Raw genomic sequence first — 23656 nt, forward strand, 5'->3', positions numbered from 1 at the left:
AATAGCTGTTTTCAAAGTCAGCACTGCTGCTAAATCAAATTGCGTAATGCAGGCAAGCCTGCCAGAGGCATTGCACTTGTTTGATACTTGGATTTATTTTTAATGTTTATTTCAGGTCCTTTGAATATGCATGTCAGAGAAGGGTTAGAAAGTGTTTTTGATGAAATATTTTTGTGTTTGTTTCATCCAAGAATGGGGTTGCAGTTAATCTACGGGTGCAGTTTATAGCCCATTTTTAAATTATGTTGGGCAAATTGATAAATTTTGAAATGTAGATGGAGTTGATGTTTAACTTTCCCTTTGATTTCTTTTTAGGATATCCCCTTAGTATTTTCCTGAGAGATAATCTACATGGCACTTCTGCTACTACCAAACATCTCTTCATCTCCACTATAGGACTAGCAATCTGCTATTTCAATTATGGTAATTATCACCTATCATTGTATCTGTGCCTCATGCATGTGTACAATACATGCATGCTTAATTGATTTAAAGGCTAAAATTGTTTGAATATCTCTTATCAGTAGTACACACATTTTTTTTACACAGATTTTTTTTTACTAACACGTAACAGTAGGTGAATTTTAGCTTTGTTGATATACACTATTGATATATTTTGTATTTGAATTTTAACGTTTTTAAGATGATGTGGAAGAGGTTCATCGTGGTGATGGATTGAGTAGAAGAATAGTAATTGGTTGTCTTACGATCTATCGTGAGACAACTGATTTTTTTTTACTATTTTTCTATTCAACATCAGCTGTTTCATAATAGATCAAACTTTTGATCCATCGGGAGACAACCGATTACTATTCAACATCAGCTTTTTCACAATAGATCAAACTTCTGATCCATCAGGAGACAACCGATTACTATTCTTCTATTCAACATCAGCTGTTTCACGATAGATCAAACTTGTGATCCATCGGGAGACAACCGATTACTATTCTTCTATTCAACATCAGCTGTTTCACGATAGATCAAATTTGTGATCCATTTGGGAGACAACAGATTATTATTCTTTTATCAACATCAGCTGTCTCATGATGGATCAAACTTTTGATCAATATTCTTGTTATTCTACGCAACATTTTTTTTTTTTCAGTTTAATTCTGGATGAGAGGGTTGGAGTGAGAGGGGATATTGTAATTTGGTTTTATTCTGGGGGAGAGGGTTGGAGTGAGAGGGGGATATTGTAATTGGTTTTATTCTGGGGGAGAGGGTTGGAGTGAGAGGGGGATATTGTAATCTGGTTTTATTCTGGGGGAGAGGGTTGGAGTGAGAGGGGGATATTGTAATCTGGTTTTATTCTGGGGGAGAGGGTTGGAGTGACAGGGGGATATTGTAATTTGGTTTTATTCTGGGGGAGAGGGTTGGAGTGAGAGGGGGATATTGTAATCTGGTTTTATTCTGGGGGAGAGGGTTGGAGTGAGAGGGGGATATTGTAATCTGGTTTTATTCTGGGGGAGAGGGTTGGAGTGAGAGGGGGATATTGTAATTTGGTTTTATTCTGGGGGAGAGGGTTGGAGTGAGAGGGGGATATTGTAATCTGGTTTTATTCTGGGGGAGAGGGTTGGAGTGAGAGGGGGATATTGTAATCTGGTTTTATTCTGGGGAGAGGGTTGGAGTGAGAGAGGGATATTGTAATCTGGTTTTATTCTGGGGGAGAGGGTTGGATTGAGAGGGGGATATTGTAATCTGGCTTTATTCTGGGGAGAGGGTTGGAGTGAAAGGGGATATTGTAATCTGGTCTTATTCTGGGGGAGAGGGTTCGAGTGAGAGGGGGATATTGTAATCTGGTTTTATTCTGGGGGAGAGGGTTGGAGTGAGAGGGGGATATTGTAATCTGGTTTTATTCTGGGGGAGAGGGTTGGAGTGAGAGGGGGTATTGTAATCTGGTTTTATTCTGGGGGAAAGGGGGATATTATTATCTGGTTTTATTCTGGGGGAGAGGGTTGGAGTGAGAGGGGGATATTGTAATCTGGTTTTATTCTGGGGGAGAGGGTTGGAGTGAGAGGGGGATATTGTAATCTGGTTTTATTCTGGGGGATATTGTTATCTGGTTTTATTCTGGGGGAGAGGGTTGGAGTGAGAGGGGGATATTGTAATCAGATTTTATTCTGGGGAGAGGGATGGAGTGAGAGGGGGATATTGAAATCTGGTTTTATTCTGGGGGAGGGGTTGGAGTGACAGGGGGATATTGTAATCAGGTTTTATTCTGGGGGAGAGGGTTGGAGTGAGAGGGGGATATTGTAATCTGGTTTTATTCTGGGGGAGAGGGTTGGAGTGAGAGGGGGATATTGTAATCTGGTTTTATTCTGGGGAAAGGGGGATATTGTAATCAGGTTTTATTCTGGGGGAGAGGGTTGGAGTGAGAGGGGGATATTGTAATTTGGTTTTATTCTGGGGGAGAGGGTTGGAGTGAGAGGGGGATATTGTAATCTGGTTTTATTCTGGGGGAGAGACTTGGTCATTTTCTCGAAATAGCCGTTAAGTCATGACATACATTGTATGCTGCCTGACTATAGATGTCTGATTTGGATTATGATAAAGATATTGACTGACTCTTCTTTTGGGGAACATAGAAAAATACTACAATTAAAAAACATATATTGCCCTTGTGTAAAGACTAATATGATTTTGTTGTTGGCATTATTTTTTATGTTCTCAAGGCCAGTCACTAAATCTACCAAAAACTGACAACCATTTATCTTAGTTTGTATAAAAAAAAATGTTTAACAAATAATGGTAACTTTCTTGAAATATGAGTTTATATGCAAAATAGTGTATTTTTATTATATTTTAGAACTTCATTAAACCAATTACAACTGGTCTTAGATAGAGCCCTTGTTTAAGCAAGGAATATGTGTACAATTAAACCATCAACCTGAGGCATTATAAATAAAAGTGAATAAAAATAAATAAAAGTCAATTTCATGACAAGGAATGTTTTTTTTTTTTTTTGGGGGGGGGGGGGGGGCTCTGCCCTTGAAACCCAGGGTTTCTACACTTAGAAAGGACAAGGACAAGTCCACCCCAACAAAAAGTTGATTTGATTAAAAAGAGAATAATCCAATATAAGCATAACGCTGAAAATTTTATCAAAATTGGATGTAAAATAAGAAAGTTCTGGCATTTTAAACTTTCGCTTAATTTCACAAAACAGTTGTATATTCACATCTTTGTCGGTTTGCAAATGAGGAAACTGATGACATCACTCACTCACTATTTCTTTGTATTCTATCCATATGGAATATGAAATATTCCAATTTTCTTCCTGCTGTCATGTGAAACAACAATTCATTCCTCCCTCAACATGTGCAATTAGCATTGTTTAACTGTATGGTTCAATCAAGGTGGTCCTTATTGTTAAATCTGTAAAAAATGAAATATTGTGTAATTCAAATAATAAAAAAACTAAAGAAATGGTAAGTGAGGGACATCTCGACTGTCTCATTTTGCATGTCACTGAGTTGTGCATATCACTGTTTTTTTTTTAAATAAGCAAAACTTAAAAATGTCATAATTCTTTCTTATTTTACATCCGATTTTGATGAAATTTTCAGCATTATGCTTGTCTGATTTCAGCAATACATGTATGCTTGTTTGATTTATTCAAATCAACATTTTTCTGGGGTGGACTTGACCTTTAATTAAGTACTGTTATGATCTTAAGTGGCAAAATATGCATGTACCTACTGAATAATTTTGAAGAGAAAAGGCAATGCTGTTTTTTATTTTGTTTTTTTGCTATAGGAATGGATACAGGATATCTTTTCTTTTGTTCTCTGTTCAACTACATCCTTCTCTTCCTTGTTGGTGGTACTGGATCATCAGTTATCATTTCCTTTCTATTTAATCTGGTATGTAAATCATCAGCATGTAGAATTTTCTACAAAAAAATCTTCACTATAACTTTAATAGATTTGACAAATACTGAATGACTTTTGACAATTAAAAATTCAATAGACATGTAGGAAATACCCCCACCCATATTTTGTTTAATTTGTAGATTAGTACATGAGACTTTAAAGATACTATATGAGCCTGAGCACATTCCCATCCAATTCTTATAAATATTTGGTGAATTTGGAAAGGAAAGTAAATCTTAATTATATACATGTACAAGTTAGTGAACCAAACAAGAAAATACCCTAGTTCATGCCGAGTGAACACCACAATGTCCAGCGAGCTCAGAGGATCAAACTATATGCTGAATGTAATATTCTATTACCTGACTTTACAATATCTAAAAGATGGCAGAATTTGAACACTTAAAAATGTTGATTCTCTGTTGGGCTCACTAACTTTTGAGCACCACTGTATAGCATTTCTGAGGAACGATTATCTAGTTTCTTATTCATTAGCACACTATATATTACCCCAACTGGAGCTCCAGTTGCCAAAGGCATTTGGTGCATTCAAGTAATTAATCCTGCTAGGGTATTCATTCACCTCACCTAGGTTGAGTGCAGCACAAAGAGGATAAATTTCTTGCTGAAAGAAAACACGCTGTGGCTGAGATTAGAACCAATGTTACTCTCATTGAAAGACAAGACTTGTAACCACTAGACATCAACCTTGTATTATATCTGTTGTTTCACCCTGCAAAGCAGAAGCTAGGCCTACTGTAGGCGCTTCCTTTCTAACTGCTGCAGCATGGTCAACATCAAATCGTAACCAAGGTTAAGTTTTTGAAATGTAAACATTACTGAAAGTACATGCATAAGGATTTATTTTATGAAACTTGGACATATAGGGGTTATCAAGTATCACTGATCATGGAGCATGAGTCACATTTTGACTTAAAACACAGCAATGAGGTCTTTTGACTGAATAAACTGAACTACATGCAGATGTTTGTTTTTAATTCAGGGTTATCTGTTGGTTTCATACGCCATCTTTGCTTCTAATGACTATGATATGAACTGGACTACACCCCAATGTATCTTGACTCTACGAATGATCTCAGTAGCTTTTGATCTTTATGATGGGCATAAACCTGTGGTAAGTAGTGGCAACATCATAGTATTTCCTTTACTAGTAGTTTTATACGCCCGTCCTGGACAGGACGTATTATGGTATCACGCTCGGTGTACGTCCGTCTTTCCGTCTGTTAACTTTTCCTTGTTAATGCGATAACTTCAGTTTGACTTAACCTATGCTCTTTTAATTTGTTGTGTATGATACTAGCATGGATCCCAGGAAGCCTAATGATTTTGAGGTCAGAAGGTCAAGATCACAGTGACATGTTTTTATCTTGCCCTTCTGCAGTCCTGGTTAACACGATAACTTTAGTTGAACTTAACCTAGGTTCTTATAATTTGGTGTGTATGATACTAATATGGATCCCAGGAAGCCTATTGATTTTGAGGTCAGAAGGTCAAAGGTGAAGTCACTACCTTATACTTTTCGTGCTTGACCAATAACTCTATTGTCTGTGTAACAGACGTGCGTATTATGTGCTCGCCCTAGCGAAACTCTTGTTTTAAGTTGGAAGTACACGTATGATTGATGACATAGTGCTATAAAAGCCAATGTCAATTTAAAAAATTACCTACGAATATCTCAAATTAGTTAATCTAAATGTAAGGGAATCAGTATCACACATAATTCATCTTAGCATGAACAGACAATTAATTCTCAAACTGAGATCAAAGTAAACTTTGATTTAATATGGAATAAGCATGTAAGACAGAAGGCAATTACTAAGAGTTTCTGGCAATATGATTCATGCAAACATTTAGATAGTACTGTCCATCATTTTGCTCACATGGTATTTCCACTCTGTAGAAAGTTGCTTGTGTCAACACTTTCTTGTCTGTCAAAATACTGCAGTATTACAGTGTAGGTGTATAATAGTGAATTAATTTATTGTAATAATAATAATCATCTAGCGTTGTCCCTTTGAAATAGGTTGGCAGCTAGGTATCTCTGTTGCCTTCTGTCATAAACCCTTGTTCTATAAACTTCATAACCAAGATAATTATACAGATACACTTTGTAATTGTGAAGGTTTGTAAATCCGAAACACGTAAGTTGCCTACACCTCGATGTTCGTAACTCTGGAAATGAAAAAAGGGTTTGTTAATCTGAACATTAGTGGGGTTTTCCGAAGGTTGTTCAATCCCCCCAAAAAATAGGGTTCGTTATTCTGACGGTTCATTATTCCGAAGATTTTTTAATCCGAAAAATTGATGTAATGCACATGTGACAGTCCTTCACGTTTATAATTTCGTGGAGCTCAATAAATCGCTCTCCTTATTTTGTTCAGGAGCTCAATTGAGCTCCTCAGAATAGCTATTAATTAATATGTGGTGAAACTAGGCCTGGGTCACGTACGTTTACAAGATGTCGTACGCGCTCCTGCTAAAAAAAAAAAAAAGCTAAAATTTCACATTTTACATCTTTAGATCCATGAAATGGCCTTAATTTTTCACTAATTCCTTGAGATACATGTAAGATATGAATATTCTTCATTTTTCTGATAGTTTTCAACTAAATCAAAGTAATTTCAAGGAATTATGGAAAAAAGAAGGCCATTTCATGGATTTAAAGATGTGAAATTTTAGGGTTTTTTTTTTTTTTTTTTTTTTTAGGAGCGCGATCGCGCTCCTCAAAAATGAAGGTCTGTTGTGAACAATACACAGTCTCCAACATTCTTAATCCATTTGGTCTGGCAGCAATTGCTCAGAGAAAATCAAAAGTAAGATGCTTGATCCACGTGTCAATACATGCTTTGACCACCATATACACATATATCATCCTCCGTTGAAACTATTATTGCATAATATCCTGTTATATTTTAATACAACTCCATTTTGTTACTAAAATAGATTAATTTCATTTTCGGAAAAACAAACCTTATTTATTTTTTTGACTAATGAATCTTCAGATTAACTAACCTTTTTCTCGTTTTCGGACTTGTAAAGGAATCTTAGGAATAACAAACCTTATTGCGTTATCGGATTAACAAACCTTCGGAATTATGAACCCTCAGAATTTCAAACCTTCTGAATAACAAACCTTTGGAATATTCAAACGTTTGGAATATTTAACGAACCTTTTGAATTACGAATGTAACCCAATTATATTGTAGCAATTGAAATAATGAAAATCAATGTGCAAAACAGAAAGATGATTGCCAGTTGTCTATTAGTTCCTTTCTATCAACTATAAATTCCTATTATTTAACCAGTATCATTGCTTGATTAGTCATTTATTGATTGATAAACTTTGACAGGAGAAGCTAAGTTCAGAGCAGAAGTCATTATGTTTCAAGGAATCACCAGGCCTCTTAGAGATTGTCAGCTATTCTTTCTTTTTTGGCTATCTCTTAACTGGACCACAGGTTAGTATCCTTCCATCTAACATAATTCTTCTTGAGTCTATTAAATAATTTCCATTTGCATGATAATCAACCCATACATACAATAAAAAAAAATGGCCAGAAATGCAATTATTGCTGGATTTATGAATAATATCAGGTTCCTGAATATTACTTGACACGATATGCAAGTTAATTTGTGTAATTTTCCAAAGCTTTGCAGCTGGGAGTCACAAATTTTTATCTCAAGACATGATGATGAACAGCATTTGTTTAGCTCCCATTTATCTGTGAAAAAAAGATTCCCACATTTTATGTGATACTAAGAGATGAAACTTATGATAAAAATAGAAGGTAAAAGTAGAGATGAAAACAACCAAGAGATGGGATTTGTTAAGAAAGAGAGGAGTCTTGCTGCTTCCCTTTCAGCTGGGGTGATAATAGAACATCTGAATAATAAGTGTTTAAAACTCAAGCATCAGAACATTGTATCCCTGTGACTGTTGACTACTAGTATCTCTTTAATGGTTTCTCAACAATGTTTAGATTCTTTATGCTGTTAATGAGTGAAAGCAAGAATATTTTTTACTGCAAAAATCATGCAGAAACACCCATAACCATGGATTCAATGATAACAGGACACTAAAATACGTGCAAATATTGAATTTCTTAAAGAATCGTATATTCCTTTAATTGACTCTGGGCATAGTGCTAAATTTGTAAACATGCTTGGTGTCCTGTTTCTAACACAAACTATTCATGAGCTTTCTGATTTGTATTGCAATTTAACCAATATTTTTTTAAACTGCTATTGGGATTTGGAAATCACCTTATCAGGGGAACTGTGTGTCACATTTAACTTGAAAGCAAGCATATTATTAAATATCTTTTGTTAGTAGCATGGACGAGATTGAGGTCTGCAATCAAGTCACTTATGGTCTTAGAATGAATTGTATGAAAGAGCCCACGTGTATGCTTTAACCCCACAACTTTTGAGACAAATTTCGCTTGTTACGATACTACAGCATCGCAACACCACATGACTTTTTATGAGACAATTTTATGTCAAAAGTGGCTCATTTTTATACTTTGTGTAGAGAGTCTATGGGAGATGAAATTTATGAAAAGGGTGAATTTTTAAAATTCTAATTGCTCTGCTTAATCAATTCAGGGTTTAATTCAGTTGTTAAATGGTTTGTATTAATCTCCATTGAAAAAACAATGAAAACCTCTCGAGATAAAAAACAAATAAATACATAAGGGAAATGTTTTGCAATTTTTCTTTATCCTTAAAATAGGAATACAAAGATGACTTCTGGGGGAAAAAGTGAAAATTTGAAGTAAAATTTGGTGTTAAAGAAGAAGGTCACCCTGACAAAAAGTTTGTTGTAAAAAAGCAGAAAAAATAATTTAAAAATGTTGCCGAAGGTTTTAGAAAAATCCATCAAAAAATTAAAAAGTTTTTAGAATTGTAATTATTTTATTTGTGACATCATGCGCGAGCAGCATTCCTACATAGTGAATGGTAAAAAACTAATAAAATGTCATTTAAAAAAAAAAAGAAAAAGTTTTTTACTGTACCTTCTGGATATCAATAGACAAATTATTTCACATCTGATCATGAAAAGAAATCAAGAATAAGTCATCAGGAACCATTAAAAAAATGAAATTCATGCATTTTATTTTACATAACATATGGGGTAGCTGCTCATTTATGAAATTACAAATCCCAAAGTAAAAATTTTAATAAATTCCCAGGCCTCTACAAAAATGTTTCTATCACTTGCCCTTTTTCTATTCTTTTGCTCTAAATTATTCTTTTATGATGGAACTTCACTCGATTTTAAAGGTCAAGAGAAATAACAACATATGAGAATCATGTAATGTAGAAAACACACATAGGTCTATAAGTTTATTTTCGGGAAAGTCATGATATCAGTTCTTATTGCCATCTTAGAAATGGATCTGCTAATTCTTACTAAGTTTCACTAGTAGCTTCACTCACACTACCTTTAGAGCAATAAAATTATGTCACTGCCTATTATGATGACAAATATTACCAATTTTAGTCTGACGACTCATTTACTTAGGCCGAATTGGTGCAGCTGGCTCGCTTATAACGTAGAGCCGATGTATAGAGGCGCATACATTCGTAATTCCGAACCTTCGGAATAACGAAGCTTCGGATATTCCGAAGGTTCATTATTCCAAAGGTTCGTATTTCCGAAAGTTCGAAATTCCGAAGGTTTGTTTGTCCCAAAACGAAATGAGGTTTTTATTCCGAAGGTTCGTTAGTCCGAAAACGAATTGAGGTTTGTAATTCCGAAGATTCGTGAAATCCGAAAGCGAAATGAGGTTCATAATTCCGAAGGTTCGTTAGTCCGAAATCCAAATAATTAACAAACCTTATTTCATTTTCGGACTAGTGAACCTTAGGAACAACGAACCTTATTTCGTTTTCGGATGAATGAACCTTATTTTGTTTTCGGATTAATGAATCTTCAGAACATCGAACCTTATTTCGTTTTCGGATTATCAAACCTTTGGAATAACGCCACAAATGTTCGGATTAACGAATCCTTTTACATTTTCGGATTAATGAACATCGAGGTATAGGCAATTTGCATGTTTTCGGAATAAAGAACCTTCGGAATTACGAAGTGTAACCGTATAGAGGATGCGCACACCGCGAAATAATGGGTTCCCCCAGCCTTCGTCATCAGCAATTTGCGCAAGATATTGGTGCATGCATACAGTGTATAAGAGTGTAAGATGGTAGTCCCCATAGACATTCTTAGAAAGAGTTACCTGGTGATAAGTTATCAATAAATTGGCACTGGTTTGATATTGTATGAGAGATAATTGGACAATAGTTGTGATTTATCCAAAATTTATTGAAATTTACTGTCATTTTATTTTATTTTTTTCAAAACAGCAACTTGCCAAATTGGGCAATTAACCTAGAGAAATGCTTGCCCACACGTCATTTTCACTTGCCCTGGTGTTGTCGCACCCTGCTTTCTTAATCTTTATCAGATATTTCTCAAGCCTTCGATATTTTTTAAAATCATCTATATAGAGTATTTTAGTCTGCATCAATGGCCTGTGCACTATCAGAGTGTATCCCTAGAAAAGACCGAAATCCGACAAATATTCCATAGGCTCCTGTACAATATTTTCTATTGAATATGAGACCATATTCAATAGTCTCGTGTGCATGCACGAATGCGTGAAATATACAATGCACACAACAATGAAAGCAATGCGATTCGCAGCATAGAGCACAATGGCACCAACTGACGTCATAATGAACTATAGTAGCATGTCAACGACAAAATTTATCTTTATTTAAGTAATGATGCCATAATGTGATAATTGATATGATTTGTTTAACCAAATTTCTCCCTTCTTTATTTTTGAGTGGGGGGGAGTGGGGTAGGATAAATGATAATAATTATATTGGATGGCTTATTTCATGGAATTCCAGAAGTACATGTATATTACTCATCTGCGTTTTGTGGAATATTTGCCCAAACTCTTGAAATATTTCTCGTATTCCATTCTGAGCCATCTAATATGATATGATTTTTTCTGCTATTTTTACCACAAACTTTTCTAGAGGGTGAACTACCCCTTTAAATATATGCAAATAATGATATTTATGAATAAATTTGCACATGCAGAATAAATGATTATTTTTTTGACATTTGTAGGCTTGACTGGCTTGTAGTTTATGTGGTAAAGAATGTGCATGCCAAAGTTTGGTACAATCACACGAATGGTGGCAGAGATCAGTAGGGGGGGGGGGGCATCGTCCTCAATCACACGAATGGTGGCAGAGATCAGTAGGGGGGGGGCATCGTCCTCAATCACACAAATGGTGGCAGAGATCAGTAGGGGGGGCATCGTCCTCAATCACACGAATGGTGGCAGAGATCAGTAGGGGGGGGCATCGTCCTCAATCACACGAATGGTGGCAGAGATCAGTAGGGGGGGGGCATCGTCCTCAATACATCTCAAATAACCCAGTCCTATTAGGGTTTTAAAATAATGTATCTATTAACAGTAAATGTGAAAAGGAATTTTGTTGGCCTGCCATTCATTTGTTGAAGATCCGCTTTTTTCCTTGATATAATTTTGCATATTTAGGATAAATTGTAATTGATTTTGAAGTAAATATTATAAATGATTGAAAAATCAAATTGTAATAAATTTCGGGATTGATATAATATGATTTTTTTTGTACTTTGTTGGCATGGTAATTGTGTTCTCATACATTGCTAACTATTATTGATACTTCTAGTGTACGACATTGTTTTTTGTACTTTCCCAGTATCCTTTACGTCAATACCGTGACTACATGGATGGTAAACTACTTGATAATGAAAGTGGCAAGCCTTCAGACACTCTTCAACCTGCTATGAGAATCTTAACAATCGGCATGATTTACTTCATCATTGAAATCTTACTTGTACCATCATTTCCTGCTACTTATCTCGTCACTGAAGAATTTGCTGTAGGTTTCTATTTTACTTGGTTTTGAAGTGTGTACCTTTTAACATTTGCTGGAATAATCATGAGATACTATTTTCTTTGATGTAATGCCATTTGTGCCACAATGAATGAATCCAGGGTCCAAGTTGTGTCACAATGAATGAATCCAGGATCCAAGTTGTGTAACAATGAATGAATCCAGGGTCCAAGTTGTGTCACAATGAATGAATCCAGGGTCCAAGTTGTGTCACAATGAATGAATTCAGGGTCCAAGTTGTGTCACAATGAATGAATTCAGGGTCCAAGTTGCATCATAATGAATGAATCCATGGTCCAATTTGCATCACAATGAATGAATCCAGGGTCCAAGTTGTGCCACAATGAATGAATCCAGGGTCCAAGTTATGCCACAATGAATGAATCCAGGGTCCAAGTTGTGTCACAATGAATGAATCCAGGGTCCAAGTTGTGCCACAATGAATGAATCCAGGGTCCAAGTTGTGTCACAATGAATGAATCCAGGGTCCAAGTTGCATCACAATGAATGAATCCAGGGTCCAAGTTGCATCACAATGAATGAATCCAGGGTCCAAGTTGTGTCACAATGAATGAATCCAGGGTCCAAGTTGTGTCACAATGAATGAATCCAGGGTCCAAGTTGTGTCACAATGAATGAATCCAGGGTCCAAGTTGTGCCACAATGAATGAATCCAGGGTCCAAGTTGTGTCACAATGAATGAATCCAGGGTCCAAGTTGTGTCACAATGAATGAATCCAGGGTCCAAGTTGTGCCACAATGAATGAATCCAGGGTCCAAGTTGCCAGCATTGTCAAACATGTCATTATCCAACAGTACTGGTATACAGATGGGGGGGGGGGCAACTGCCTAAAACAAAAGTCCCTTAAAATTAAAGGAACAATAGTGAAAATCATTTTAAAAGGAAATAATACCCGTACGCCATGTTATGTCCGATAATTTTTTTGGACTCATTTTGCCACTTTCTGACATTTACCGTAGTGGAATACATGAAACATTGATACTAAATGTATCTACTTAATATATGTACCAATTCTCATGGTAATTTAACACATTAGGTATTTTGTAATTTACAGTCCGACCTCTCTTATCCGGACACGTTGGGACCAGCACCAATCCGGATAAGGGATTTATCCGGATCTGGGAGACCCAATATCAAATACATGCAGCTGTGCTGCTGGCTGCCTCCCCAGGCCACCGGCGGTAGCTACACTATTGTAGTGGGCGTACGGTAAAGACAATATTCACTGCAGAGTCAATTCAAATTATAGGCAGTGTTTTTATGAAAATGAAGTTGATCGATGGCCAACTCTTGGATAATTTACCTGCTAAAATGACTGAGGTATACATCGAGCATACCTTGAAAGAAAGAGAATGACTCGATGAAACCAAGTTTTAACATTAGATCATCGCGGCGGGTATCGCAGCTTCGCAATGTCAGCCATTGTTACACTGACTGTAGGCTAAAACATGATGGATGGCGCTTTCCGTATTGAGGCCTAAAGTTAGCTAGCAAGACTTGTGTTGTTTTTCCCGTGAAGCAAAAAGAGAAACGTGATGAAATGTTTGCGCTGCACCCTGATTTACTGGAAATTATCCTTCCTAAAGTTCTATTGGTGATTTGGGTGAGATAATTTTCATAAAAAATATGTTTGGTGTAGGGTGACTATGTCGGGAAATATATGTAATCAAAGCGAGTTTACGTATAGGATTGAGTTTAGATTAAAAGCTCATTTCCTCACGTACCGGTACTAGATTAAATAAAAAAAAATCTCGGCAAGTGTGCGTTCGGATAATAGATCCGGATAAGGGGAGGCCGGATAAGAGAGGTCGGACTGTACTACAAGTTTTCTAGGATAACGGCTTCATGGACATGTGGATTCATTCATTGCAGTCATGCTATTAATTTTTGGCACATTTAATCTTACATGTACATCACAGCATAGAATACCTCCTGGTTTATCAAGATTAAATACATGCCATATGAAAATAGAATAGAATTATATAAGAGAAGATACTCTTTCATGACATTAAGAATAATTTTGTGTCCATGACAAGTTTTGACTTGCCTGCATAGTAGAAGCAAGACATAGGCCCTGCTTTTCCAATCACACTGGCATAGTCAACTTTTTAACCAAGGCTTAATTTTTGAAATGCCATATAAAGTATCTTTTTCATGAAACTTGAATATAAGGATGATCAAGTGTCACTGATCATTTGGCATGAGTCTCAGATGAGCAGAAGTAATAGACCAACAGAATCAATGAACATATTTTGGTATTTATATTGACCAGGGTGCTACATAAGCACTTGCCCGGGCAAGTAAAAGTTAGAGTCAGGCAAGTGTTTTGTAGTAAAGACCAAAACTTCTTGCCCATATTGGGCAAGCAAAGTTCTCAAAGTAGAATGACCAAAATTAGGGTCCATTATATGATATTGACCCTAATTTTGGTCATGGCAGACAAGATGAAATCACTTTGGAAAAAAATGCAATAACAAGGTACTAGTAGATCAGTTCATGTCAAAAGAGAGAAAAAGGTCATTGGTTTATAAAACCACAAAACTTGTTTGAAAACGGATGCAAAAAACAAGAATATATAATGATCTTTCACTTCTTTTTTTTTCATTCTCCTTTTAGCAATCATCATTCCTGTACAAGCTCTTCTACATTTGTCTATTTGGAAGGTTCACCATCAACAAATATGTGACATTCTGGTTGATTTCTGTAAGATTTTAGTAATCATTGTTTTCAATTAATAAGCCTGTCTAAGCTTTGGAAAAACATTCCAATATACCAAAATAATAAACATATATGTTGCCATACAATATGACATGAACATTTTGTATTTGATTTATAATGATTTGTGAACATGGCAGCATTGTTAAACGAGAGGTAGTAGATAGGTTAAAGAATCCGTTAGGATTTATGTCTGTACCTACATGTAGGAAATCTTTCCCCATGATATACATTCACTAAAGATATTTACGCTATTGTGCCCCCCTTAAGATCTTGGACGCAAATCACGCTATTGCAGTGGAATGGTAATTTTGAGTGAAAATATGTTTTAAGGCATTCTTAACTATTGTATTTGAAAAAATTCTGGTAAAAAAATCAATTTCTTATTTATGTTGTAGTTTTTTGTCTCACCTGCAAAGCAGAGTGAGACTTTGTAGGCGCCGCTTTTGTGACGGCGGTGGTTGCGTCAACACCAAATCTTAACCGAAGGTTAAGTTTTCGAAATGAGAGCATAACTTAGAAAGTATATAGACCTAATTCATGAAACTTGGCCATAAGGTTAATGAAGTATCACTGAACTTCCTGCCAGAATTTCGGGTCACATGACCAAGGTCAAAGGTCATTTAGGGTCAATGAACTTTGGCCGAGTTGGGGGTATCTGTTGAGTTACCATCATAACTTTAAAAGTTTATGGATCTGATTCATGAAACTTGGACAGAAGAGTAATCAATTGTCACTGAACATTCTGTGCGAGTTTCAGGTCACATGATCAAGGTGAAAGGTCATTTAAGGTCATTGAACTTTGGCCATTTTGGAGGTAATTATTAGATTGCTGTCATAACTTTCAAAGTTTATAGATATTGTTTATAAAACGTGGATATAGGGGTAATCAAGTATCACTGACAAGTCTTAGGTTGCATGATCAAGGTCAAATGTCATTTATTGTCAATGAACGTAATATTGTATCATTATATGAATGGTGTTTTTTGTGAATTATTTTATAGTAGTTTTCAAAATCAGCACTGCTGCTACATTGAATCCCGCGATGCAGGTGAGACTGCCAGAGGCACTCCACTTATTTTATTAAATTTCTTACATAATTCTTTGCTTTTATATTTGTCTCACCTGAAAGCTTGTCAAAGACCTACATGTACATGTGTACACTGTAATTGATTTTCCTGTTAGTCTGTTCCAAAATCTTAATTTTTTTCAAGTTTTTGTTTTACTTGCTTCTATTTTTGCATCAGTTATGTTAAATTTTGGTGTAAAGATCCTTAGGTTTTATCACAGATTTGTCCATGAGAATGATTCTGTCAAATGTCAAAAGGTCAAATGATATAAGGTCATGGTCATCCTTTTTTACATTTTTGTTTAACTTGCTCTCATTTTATTATTTCTGCATCAATTTTGTTCACACTTGGTACATTTTATCCTTTGATAATACAACATGAGTTTCAATGAGGATGATGGGGTCAAAGGTCTTTAGGAATCAAACAATCATATTGCATATTTTATTGATCATGGAATCAGGCAAGACTCATGGTTTGCAAAACCAGCTTATTATCATGGTTTCATATGCCCGTCCTAGACATGACGTATTATGGTATAACGCTCGATGTCCTTCCGTCTGTCCGTTAACTTTTCCTGGTAAATGCGATAACTTCATTTTGATTTAACCTAGGCTCATAAAATTTGGTGTGTATGATACTAGCAGGGATCCCAGGAAGCCTAATGATTTTGAGGTCAAAGGTCAAGGTCACACTGACATATTTTCATCTTACCCTCCAGCAGTCCTTGTAAACGCGTTACCTTCAGTTTAACTTAACCTAGGCTCACGATTTGGTATGTATGATACTAGCATAGATCTCCACGAGTTGAGGTCAGAAAGTCAAAGGTGAAGTCGCCACCTTCCACTTTTCTTGCTTGACCAATAACTCCATTTCGCATTACAGGCGGACGTATTATGTGCTCGCCTTAGAGACACAACTTGTTCAGCTTAGATTTCAGGATTTAAAAAATATCAGTTTATGTTACAATTCCAAATCTAAATCTACAATGATAGTGGCATTTAACCTTGGTTTGATAGACTTTTCCATGATATTGGTGTGTACTGTAGCTACATTGATTTATCTTATAACAAATCTCTACATTTTGTTTATTTTAGGAAGGTGTATGTATCTTGAGTGGCATTGCATATTCAGGTAAGGACAAGGAAGGAAAGGCAAAGTGGACAGCTTGCTCAGGGATTAAACCTCTAGCATTTGAGACTGCTTTGAGTGTTAGAGACATGGTAGCAACATTCAACATTTCTACTAATACATGGCTAGCGAGGTAAGTCAATACATGTTATCTTATATCATTCATTTATATTTAATTGTATTACACGAGGTAGTTTTTCTTATCAAATTCAAATCTGTATCTCATTTTCCAACGGCTACTTAATAATGTCGGATAAATAAGGCATAAAGCCTATTTTAAGTTTTGGTAACTGCAATAAAGGTGTACACTGCGTATCATTGTTCCAGAGAGATGTTTCACAAAGATTTAAATGTGACTTAATGTACGTACTTCAGATCAGAGGACAAGCGCTACCGCATACTAATCAAATAGATTGCGCGTTGCATATTAAATGCACTTGGGCATTTAAGAATGACTCTGAGTCCCTTTGTGAAACACCCCCTGGTCATCCCTTGAATGTTGTGTCAAAGAGAATTCTAATAAGATGCTTTATATTATCCTATTATTTCCTTGTTTACTTTGCTTTATAGGTATGTCTACAAGAGGTTGAAGTTTCTAGGAAATCGCTATATCTCCCAGATAGTGTCTCTCCTATTTTTAGCAGCATGGCATGGCCTACACATTGGTTACTACAATAATTTCATCCTTGAGTTTTTCATTGTCATGTTTGATGTTCAGGTGGGTACATCAGTAAAACAAATTGTCATATTTCTGTGTCAAAAGGGGAATGCAAGTCCTGAACAACGAGGAAATAAAATATGTACATGCAGTTTGCAAAAGTCGTTTTTATTTACAGATAATAATCAAAATCATAATTTTCTTGGGCAAATGAAAGTTTTGGTAGTACCACATTCTATTGTACTAACTCAGTTAATTCATGCATTATGAATGTTGTGATGGGTTCCAAATGAAAGAAGAGAAGCATATCTTTCCTTTCATCTCAAGCAAACTTATTACCATGCTAGCAACAACTTAAACTGAAGTACAGTTATGATTTATTCTGGGATGCCCTGTTATTAATAATAATTATACTTGCTAATATAGCACTTAATACTTACTTTGTCAGAAGTCTCTAAGCGCTCTACAGTATATGCAGCATAATTATAATAGGGTCAACAGACTAATGTCATTTGCAGTGTAACAGACTAATGTCATTTTGTATCAAAAGAATTTACTACTTGACATTCATTTTTACATGCAGTCTTTTGTTTGCCTTGTTGTACAAATGATGTTCCCCCCGCAGTAATTAAGAAAAGAATTTAAACATTAGATACTCACAAGGACATGTCTTCTTTTATTGACATCCAGTCTGAAAATGCTGACTAGTTTTCACATAACATTATACCTGTACTTATTAACATAGTGGGGTGCCAACAAAATTTGAAAGCGGTATATAATCATGAAGCCTATTGATGTTGAGGTCCAAAGGTCAAGTTGCCACCTTCCACTTTTCTTGCTTGACCAATAACTCAATTTTCCGCGTTACAGGTGGGCGATTCATGTGCTTGCCCTAGCGACACTCTTGTTTTAAAATAATTTTAACGGCAAATGCCTACTAACCAAAATTTCAGACAGTAAGTCCTGTACATGTATGGAATGAATTATTGTACTGTTTAACTGTTTATTTAATCTGCATTGTTATTGCACATGTTGAGAGAAATGTTATGAAAAGTTATTGAAATAGTTTTTTTTTTTACATTTGCCAGGAGTGTATTCAAATTCTGAAAACCTATCTCAATGTGCATTGGGTATGCTATACAATATATATGTACCTTTTTTTTATTTTATTTTAACAGGCTACAGAGCTATTTACCAAAGTGCCTATTCTCAACAATATTTCTCAACATCGACTGATGTCTCTTGTCAAATTGGTGGTATTGAAATTCTGTATGCTTCTCTTCATGGGATATCCACTTGTTAGCTTTGTCTTACTTAAATGGTCAAAAATACATTTGGTAAGTCTGTACTTTATAATTACCATTATACTTTTAGTAATGTCTGTTTTAGTACTTTGTGAACCTAACTTTAGTAATTATTATTTTTAATGAATTAATTATTATTTTGTTGAGGATTATTTATATTTTGTATGTGTTTGTCTTTGTTCTATTTAGTATCTCTTCCTCATCCCTTCTATACTTGGCTGGAACTATCTATCAGATCTTTAATACCAGTCTACACTCAAAGTCTGTTTTGTTCATTTTTTTAACAGTGCATTATTGTAACTTTGTATTGTTGCTTCTTGCCATTATGCAATTTTTTTTCTCCATATTTTGCATGGTTAAAATTCAGTTTCAATCATGATACTGCATAGTTTTCCTGTGTTTGATGTAATCATGATTATCATTAATAGGTTTACAAGGAAGTCTACTACATTGGACATATCTTCTTTGTGATTCTCTGGCCAATATTCTCTTTTGGTGTCATCATTCCTTGGTTCAAAACACAGAAGTTAAAATCCAAAGAGTAAGTTATATAAGACTCCTAATCTCATTTAATCTTAATATTAAATTCCTTGTTTCATGCATAATTTTACACACTGAGTGTTAACTGACATGAAGATGATATAGAGTACCAAAGTGATGATGACAACAAATTTTGCATTTCAGCACTTTTGATAATTAGCCCTATTGAAGTCAATGTATTCATGAGGTCATATCTCAGACCCCCATGAGCAGATTCGCACCAGATTTTGGTATTACATCATACTCTACCCAAATATGGTATAAGTAAATGCTGAAATGCAATATTGGAAAATTGATGACGTCAAATTTCGGTACTCTGACATTAAAACTTCAATGGATAGTCGATCTTAGGTTCATGATATATCACAATATTTGAGTTTTAATATGGAAGCATTGTGATTTAGCAGTTTGGACTCTCACCAAGTAGTCAGTGTTCGAATCCCAACACAGTCTAGCATTCTTTGGCAAGGCATAAATACACACTTTGCCACTTTCGTCCCAGGTGTTTAATGTATACCCAGTAGTATGTGAAAGCCTATGTAGTATGCTTAGCATTTGAGTCTTGAAACTCTTGTAAGAGTCTTATCCAGGGAGTGGAAACAGGGCATAAATAGTGTGTGGGCATGCCTGGATCCTATGACCTGGGTTATAATGATAGGAATATTAATTGTTTAGAAACAAAGTGTATTAAGCGTTGAAGAAATGTTATCAGTTTTTTATCAGTAATTCAAATGAGATATCTGCCTCAGATAGCTATAAAACATACATGTATACATGTACATTATTGCAATTATTCCAATCCAAATCACCAAAGTCCTAGGAGAAAGGGTTGTAAAGATTCTATCTCTTCTCAATCATTTTATTCCCCCATTTCCCTTCTGTAAGTCCTAGCTTACAGAAGGTGTGGAACTTGAATATTAACTGACAATATTAACTGACAATATTCACCAAGTCATATGAAACTTTTCGCACAGGAACTCATTATGATGTGATTTTTCCGCCAAATGGAGATGTATTGTTATTAAATTAGTCTCATTTGAAAGATGAGTATAAGCTGTAGTAGGGTAAACAGTATCAGCTTTTATGCGTATCAATTCGCGATGCTGCACTTGATATAACAAATAAAACAAGGGTCAAAATAGAGGGGTTCTAGTTGTGGTCCACATTACATGTGACTCTATGGGGTTGTTAAACATGCATAACTTTGGTTTTCAAGGGGGTAAGACCTTTGATTTTGATTTGATTTTGGATAGCAATACACCTCTATACACACCATAGAATCATGAATTAATTTTGATTAATTAGAAATTTAAAGTCAAAACCAATCATCAAATGCAAGTTTTAAATATTTGAATACTACATACATTTGCATGTCAAAATGATCTTGATAAAATGAAATATGGTTGTTTGAAATAAAGTATATCGGGGTCCTAAAAATCAAACATTTCAGTCATAACAGGTCACCCTACCTCATTTTTATGCCGTTTTTGGAACCTCATGAAATTTCCTTTCAGAAATAAATAATACTTTTGTATGGATAGGGACATTTTTAAAGTTGTGACATTTTAATACCGAGAGGTGTGCTATCATTAGATTTGGGTGACGTTACACCAATGTTCATAACGCATGGCCACATATATTATGATTTTTGTGACTATTAAAACCCAAATGGGCTACCAATTCTGTGCAAATCAATATTGGGGTAATGAATGGGACTAAATTGTTTTTTTAAATCATAACATTAGAGGCTAATGAATTATAAAAAAATAGGAATCCTGCTTGCATATCCCTTTTCCATTTTTTTATTTCTTCATTTAAGGTTTAAATTTAATATAGGAAAAGTTCAAAATTAATAGTGAAATTCTACAAGATTTGATGCATAAAGATACTATGATTGTAATTTTGACATCCAATAGTAGCTACCATGGTTTCAATCAAACTCACAGACTGTCTGGGAGTTACCATTTGCTAACCATAATTGTATGTTATCTGTAATGGACCCCTACAACCTAGTGTAGATTTTTCATTTATTTTTCTTCAGTGCACCAGTTCTGACAAAATCAAAGCAGGTTTCAATGGAATCGATGGGGAACCAGTGTGTTCAGTATTATTACCAATAAATGAAACAAGTGAGAGGGTTTTCATGCAATTGATTATTCCTCTTTTTTGTTTTCTACCATTCCAGGAAAGAAAATGCAAAGACAAAATGATGAATGAATCGTGGGAGATCCTCAAGATGTACATCTATATTCTTCCCAGCAAATCATTATGGAAGTTAATATAATGATTGGCTGCTTTATAATTTTGTTTTTCATCCTTGAGTGGTGAGAAGGTAGGGTATGGCTAGTATATGAAAGTTGATATGTGAGCTGACACATCAACACATTTCCTATAAGCAAGGTTCCTGGCAAAAAGCTGGGAAACATTGCTTTAGTTTTCGGGTTGTCCATCCATTTTTTTTTCAAGTTGTTTACTAAATAAACATGTGATATATCAATCTGTAACATGGTCCATGTATTCCAATTTAAAGTACAGTGTACAAAAATATGTGATGGACAATGATTTAATGGGTCAGGTGACTTAGGTCAAAGGGGACAAGTTCAATGTGTACATTTGATATACAAAAAATGCACGTAAGCGCGTGCATGCGGGGCCAAATAATGAATGTGTATAATATTACATGTATAATAATAATAGTGTAATATTTTAACCAGGGTAGCTACTACAGTTGCATAAACTGTTTTATACAAGTTGCAAGAATGTTTTGTAATCTGATCCAAATCGGATCACATGATATTCAGCAAATTGCTCTATTGTATCCAAAATGCACTATCCTGCACTCTGACGTCAGAGTGCAGGATAGTGCGAGTTCTGAAATTTCGATCAAATACAGCAATCGGGGTAACTCAGTAACATGGGTGAGGGGGGGAGCTCACATAAAACAAACAATACACGCATTCTGGTTCAAATCCCAGCCATGGCGTAGTTTCCTTCAGCAAGAAATTAATCCACACTGTGCTGCACCCAACCCAGGTGAGGTGAATGGGTACCTGGCAAGAATTTCTTCCTTGAAATGCCGAGCGCGTAAAATTTACATTTACTCTTTTCTATGATACCAATATAATCAATTTTACTCAAAGAGAAAGTGGTAAAATTCTTTGAAAAATAAAGTCTCACAATTCACGAGATTTTGCAGGGACAGGAAGTCTGCCACGAGAGGACTTGGATAAATCTTGCTCATTTGTTCATTAACATGGGGGCTTGCAGACTGACTGTATAGACACATACATGTACCCTTGTGCATAAGCATTATGGCTAGGAAATTGTAATGAATGTAAGTCAGTTTGGTATAAAAACTTTTCTGACATTGTCATCAAGAAGAAAATTTTGTAATTACAATTAATTGTTGCAGGTTACTGCTTGACCTTCCAGCAGTGTTCAGGTGGCACTAATATGTTGCTCAAAGATTTGTGTCTCATGTACATAGAAGAAATGATAAATAGCCTTTACAATAGTGGTCTTGGTTGTTTTGTCAACATCAAATCTTCACCAGAGTTAAGTGTTTGAAAAGTCATAATACATGTAATTTTGAAATTTTAAGGATTTTAAATCACTTTTATTACAGTAAAATGTGATTACTTGTTGATACTCAGGAATTGTACATGTATATATGTTGAATGAATGTTCTTTTTTTATTAAATAGACTTCTTTATGAAAATTTAGTTGTGTTGTGTTATATTCACCATTTTTGTTAAAGATGATGATTTAAATCCCTATATAGGATTCCAATGAAAGAAAGGTTTTACCACAGAGGTACAAGAGTGTTTCAAGTTGTTTATTAATCTTCCTTTGATTGGTATTAATTTATGAAGGAATGTATTAGGGTTATTTTCATGTTTAACATTGATTGCATATTGTTCATTGCATTGCTATTTTAGAAAGTGCAATGACAATATTTAAAAGAATAAGAATTCAGAAATGACAAAATATACTGGATTTGAATGGATTGTGTCTCTGAATTTTGTTTTTCAAACAAAGGGTTGTGTGTTTGAATTCCAGAAATATAAGTGATGTAAGTTTCATTATTATTCATTAAATAATCTCACAATAAGGAAAGTTTGGTTTCCCTGTGAACATCTAATACAAACTATTGAGGGAAATGGTACAAACTATGGAAAGAGATATCAGTATAAAATCAAATAGTGTGCTAATATTGGAAGTCCTCTTGTCTTTAATCATGTTTAGAATTTCTAGATTTGAAGGGGAAAAAATAGGTGTGAGTTAGACAATCCATTGCAATGTGGTTTTATTGTCATAGCATGTGATGTGAATAACTAAAGAGTTGTCAATACCAAAATCAG

At 35.1% G+C, this 23656-nt stretch overlaps 1 protein-coding gene across 1 annotated transcript; it reads left to right on the forward strand.

The window, feature by feature from the left end:
* The first annotated feature begins 275 nt into the window (after positions 1-275).
* LOC121427296 (lysophospholipid acyltransferase 5-like) lies at positions 276-21641 on the forward strand. Its single transcript, XM_041623633.1, has 11 exons — positions 276-423; positions 3757-3863; positions 4876-5007; positions 7244-7351; positions 11661-11843; positions 14497-14583; positions 16760-16926; positions 17364-17511; positions 18630-18788; positions 19184-19296; positions 21481-21641. Exons 1-11 carry the CDS (start codon positions 276-278, stop codon positions 21503-21505), a joined length of 1377 nt encoding a protein of 458 aa, XP_041479567.1. The 3' UTR covers positions 21506-21641.
* Positions 21642-23656: the final 2015 nt, after the last annotated feature.

This window comes from Lytechinus variegatus, chromosome 14 (genome assembly GCF_018143015.1).
Source record: "Lytechinus variegatus isolate NC3 chromosome 14, Lvar_3.0, whole genome shotgun sequence".
NCBI classification, from domain to species: Eukaryota; Metazoa; Echinodermata; class Echinoidea; order Temnopleuroida; family Toxopneustidae; genus Lytechinus; species Lytechinus variegatus.

Bases quoted from the DNA above. Each gene is read 5' to 3' on its own strand.
- LOC121427296 (XM_041623633.1), top strand. From the start codon at position 276: ATGGAGTTGATGTTTAACTTTCCCTTTGATTTCTTTTTAGGATATCCC. The intron at 7,352-11,660 runs GTTAGTATCCTT...GTACTTTCCCAG, and splicing joins ATCTCTTAACTGGACCACAG to TATCCTTTACGTCAATACCG. The intron at 16,927-17,363 runs GTAAGTCAATAC...TTTGCTTTATAG, and splicing joins ACTAATACATGGCTAGCGAG to GTATGTCTACAAGAGGTTGA.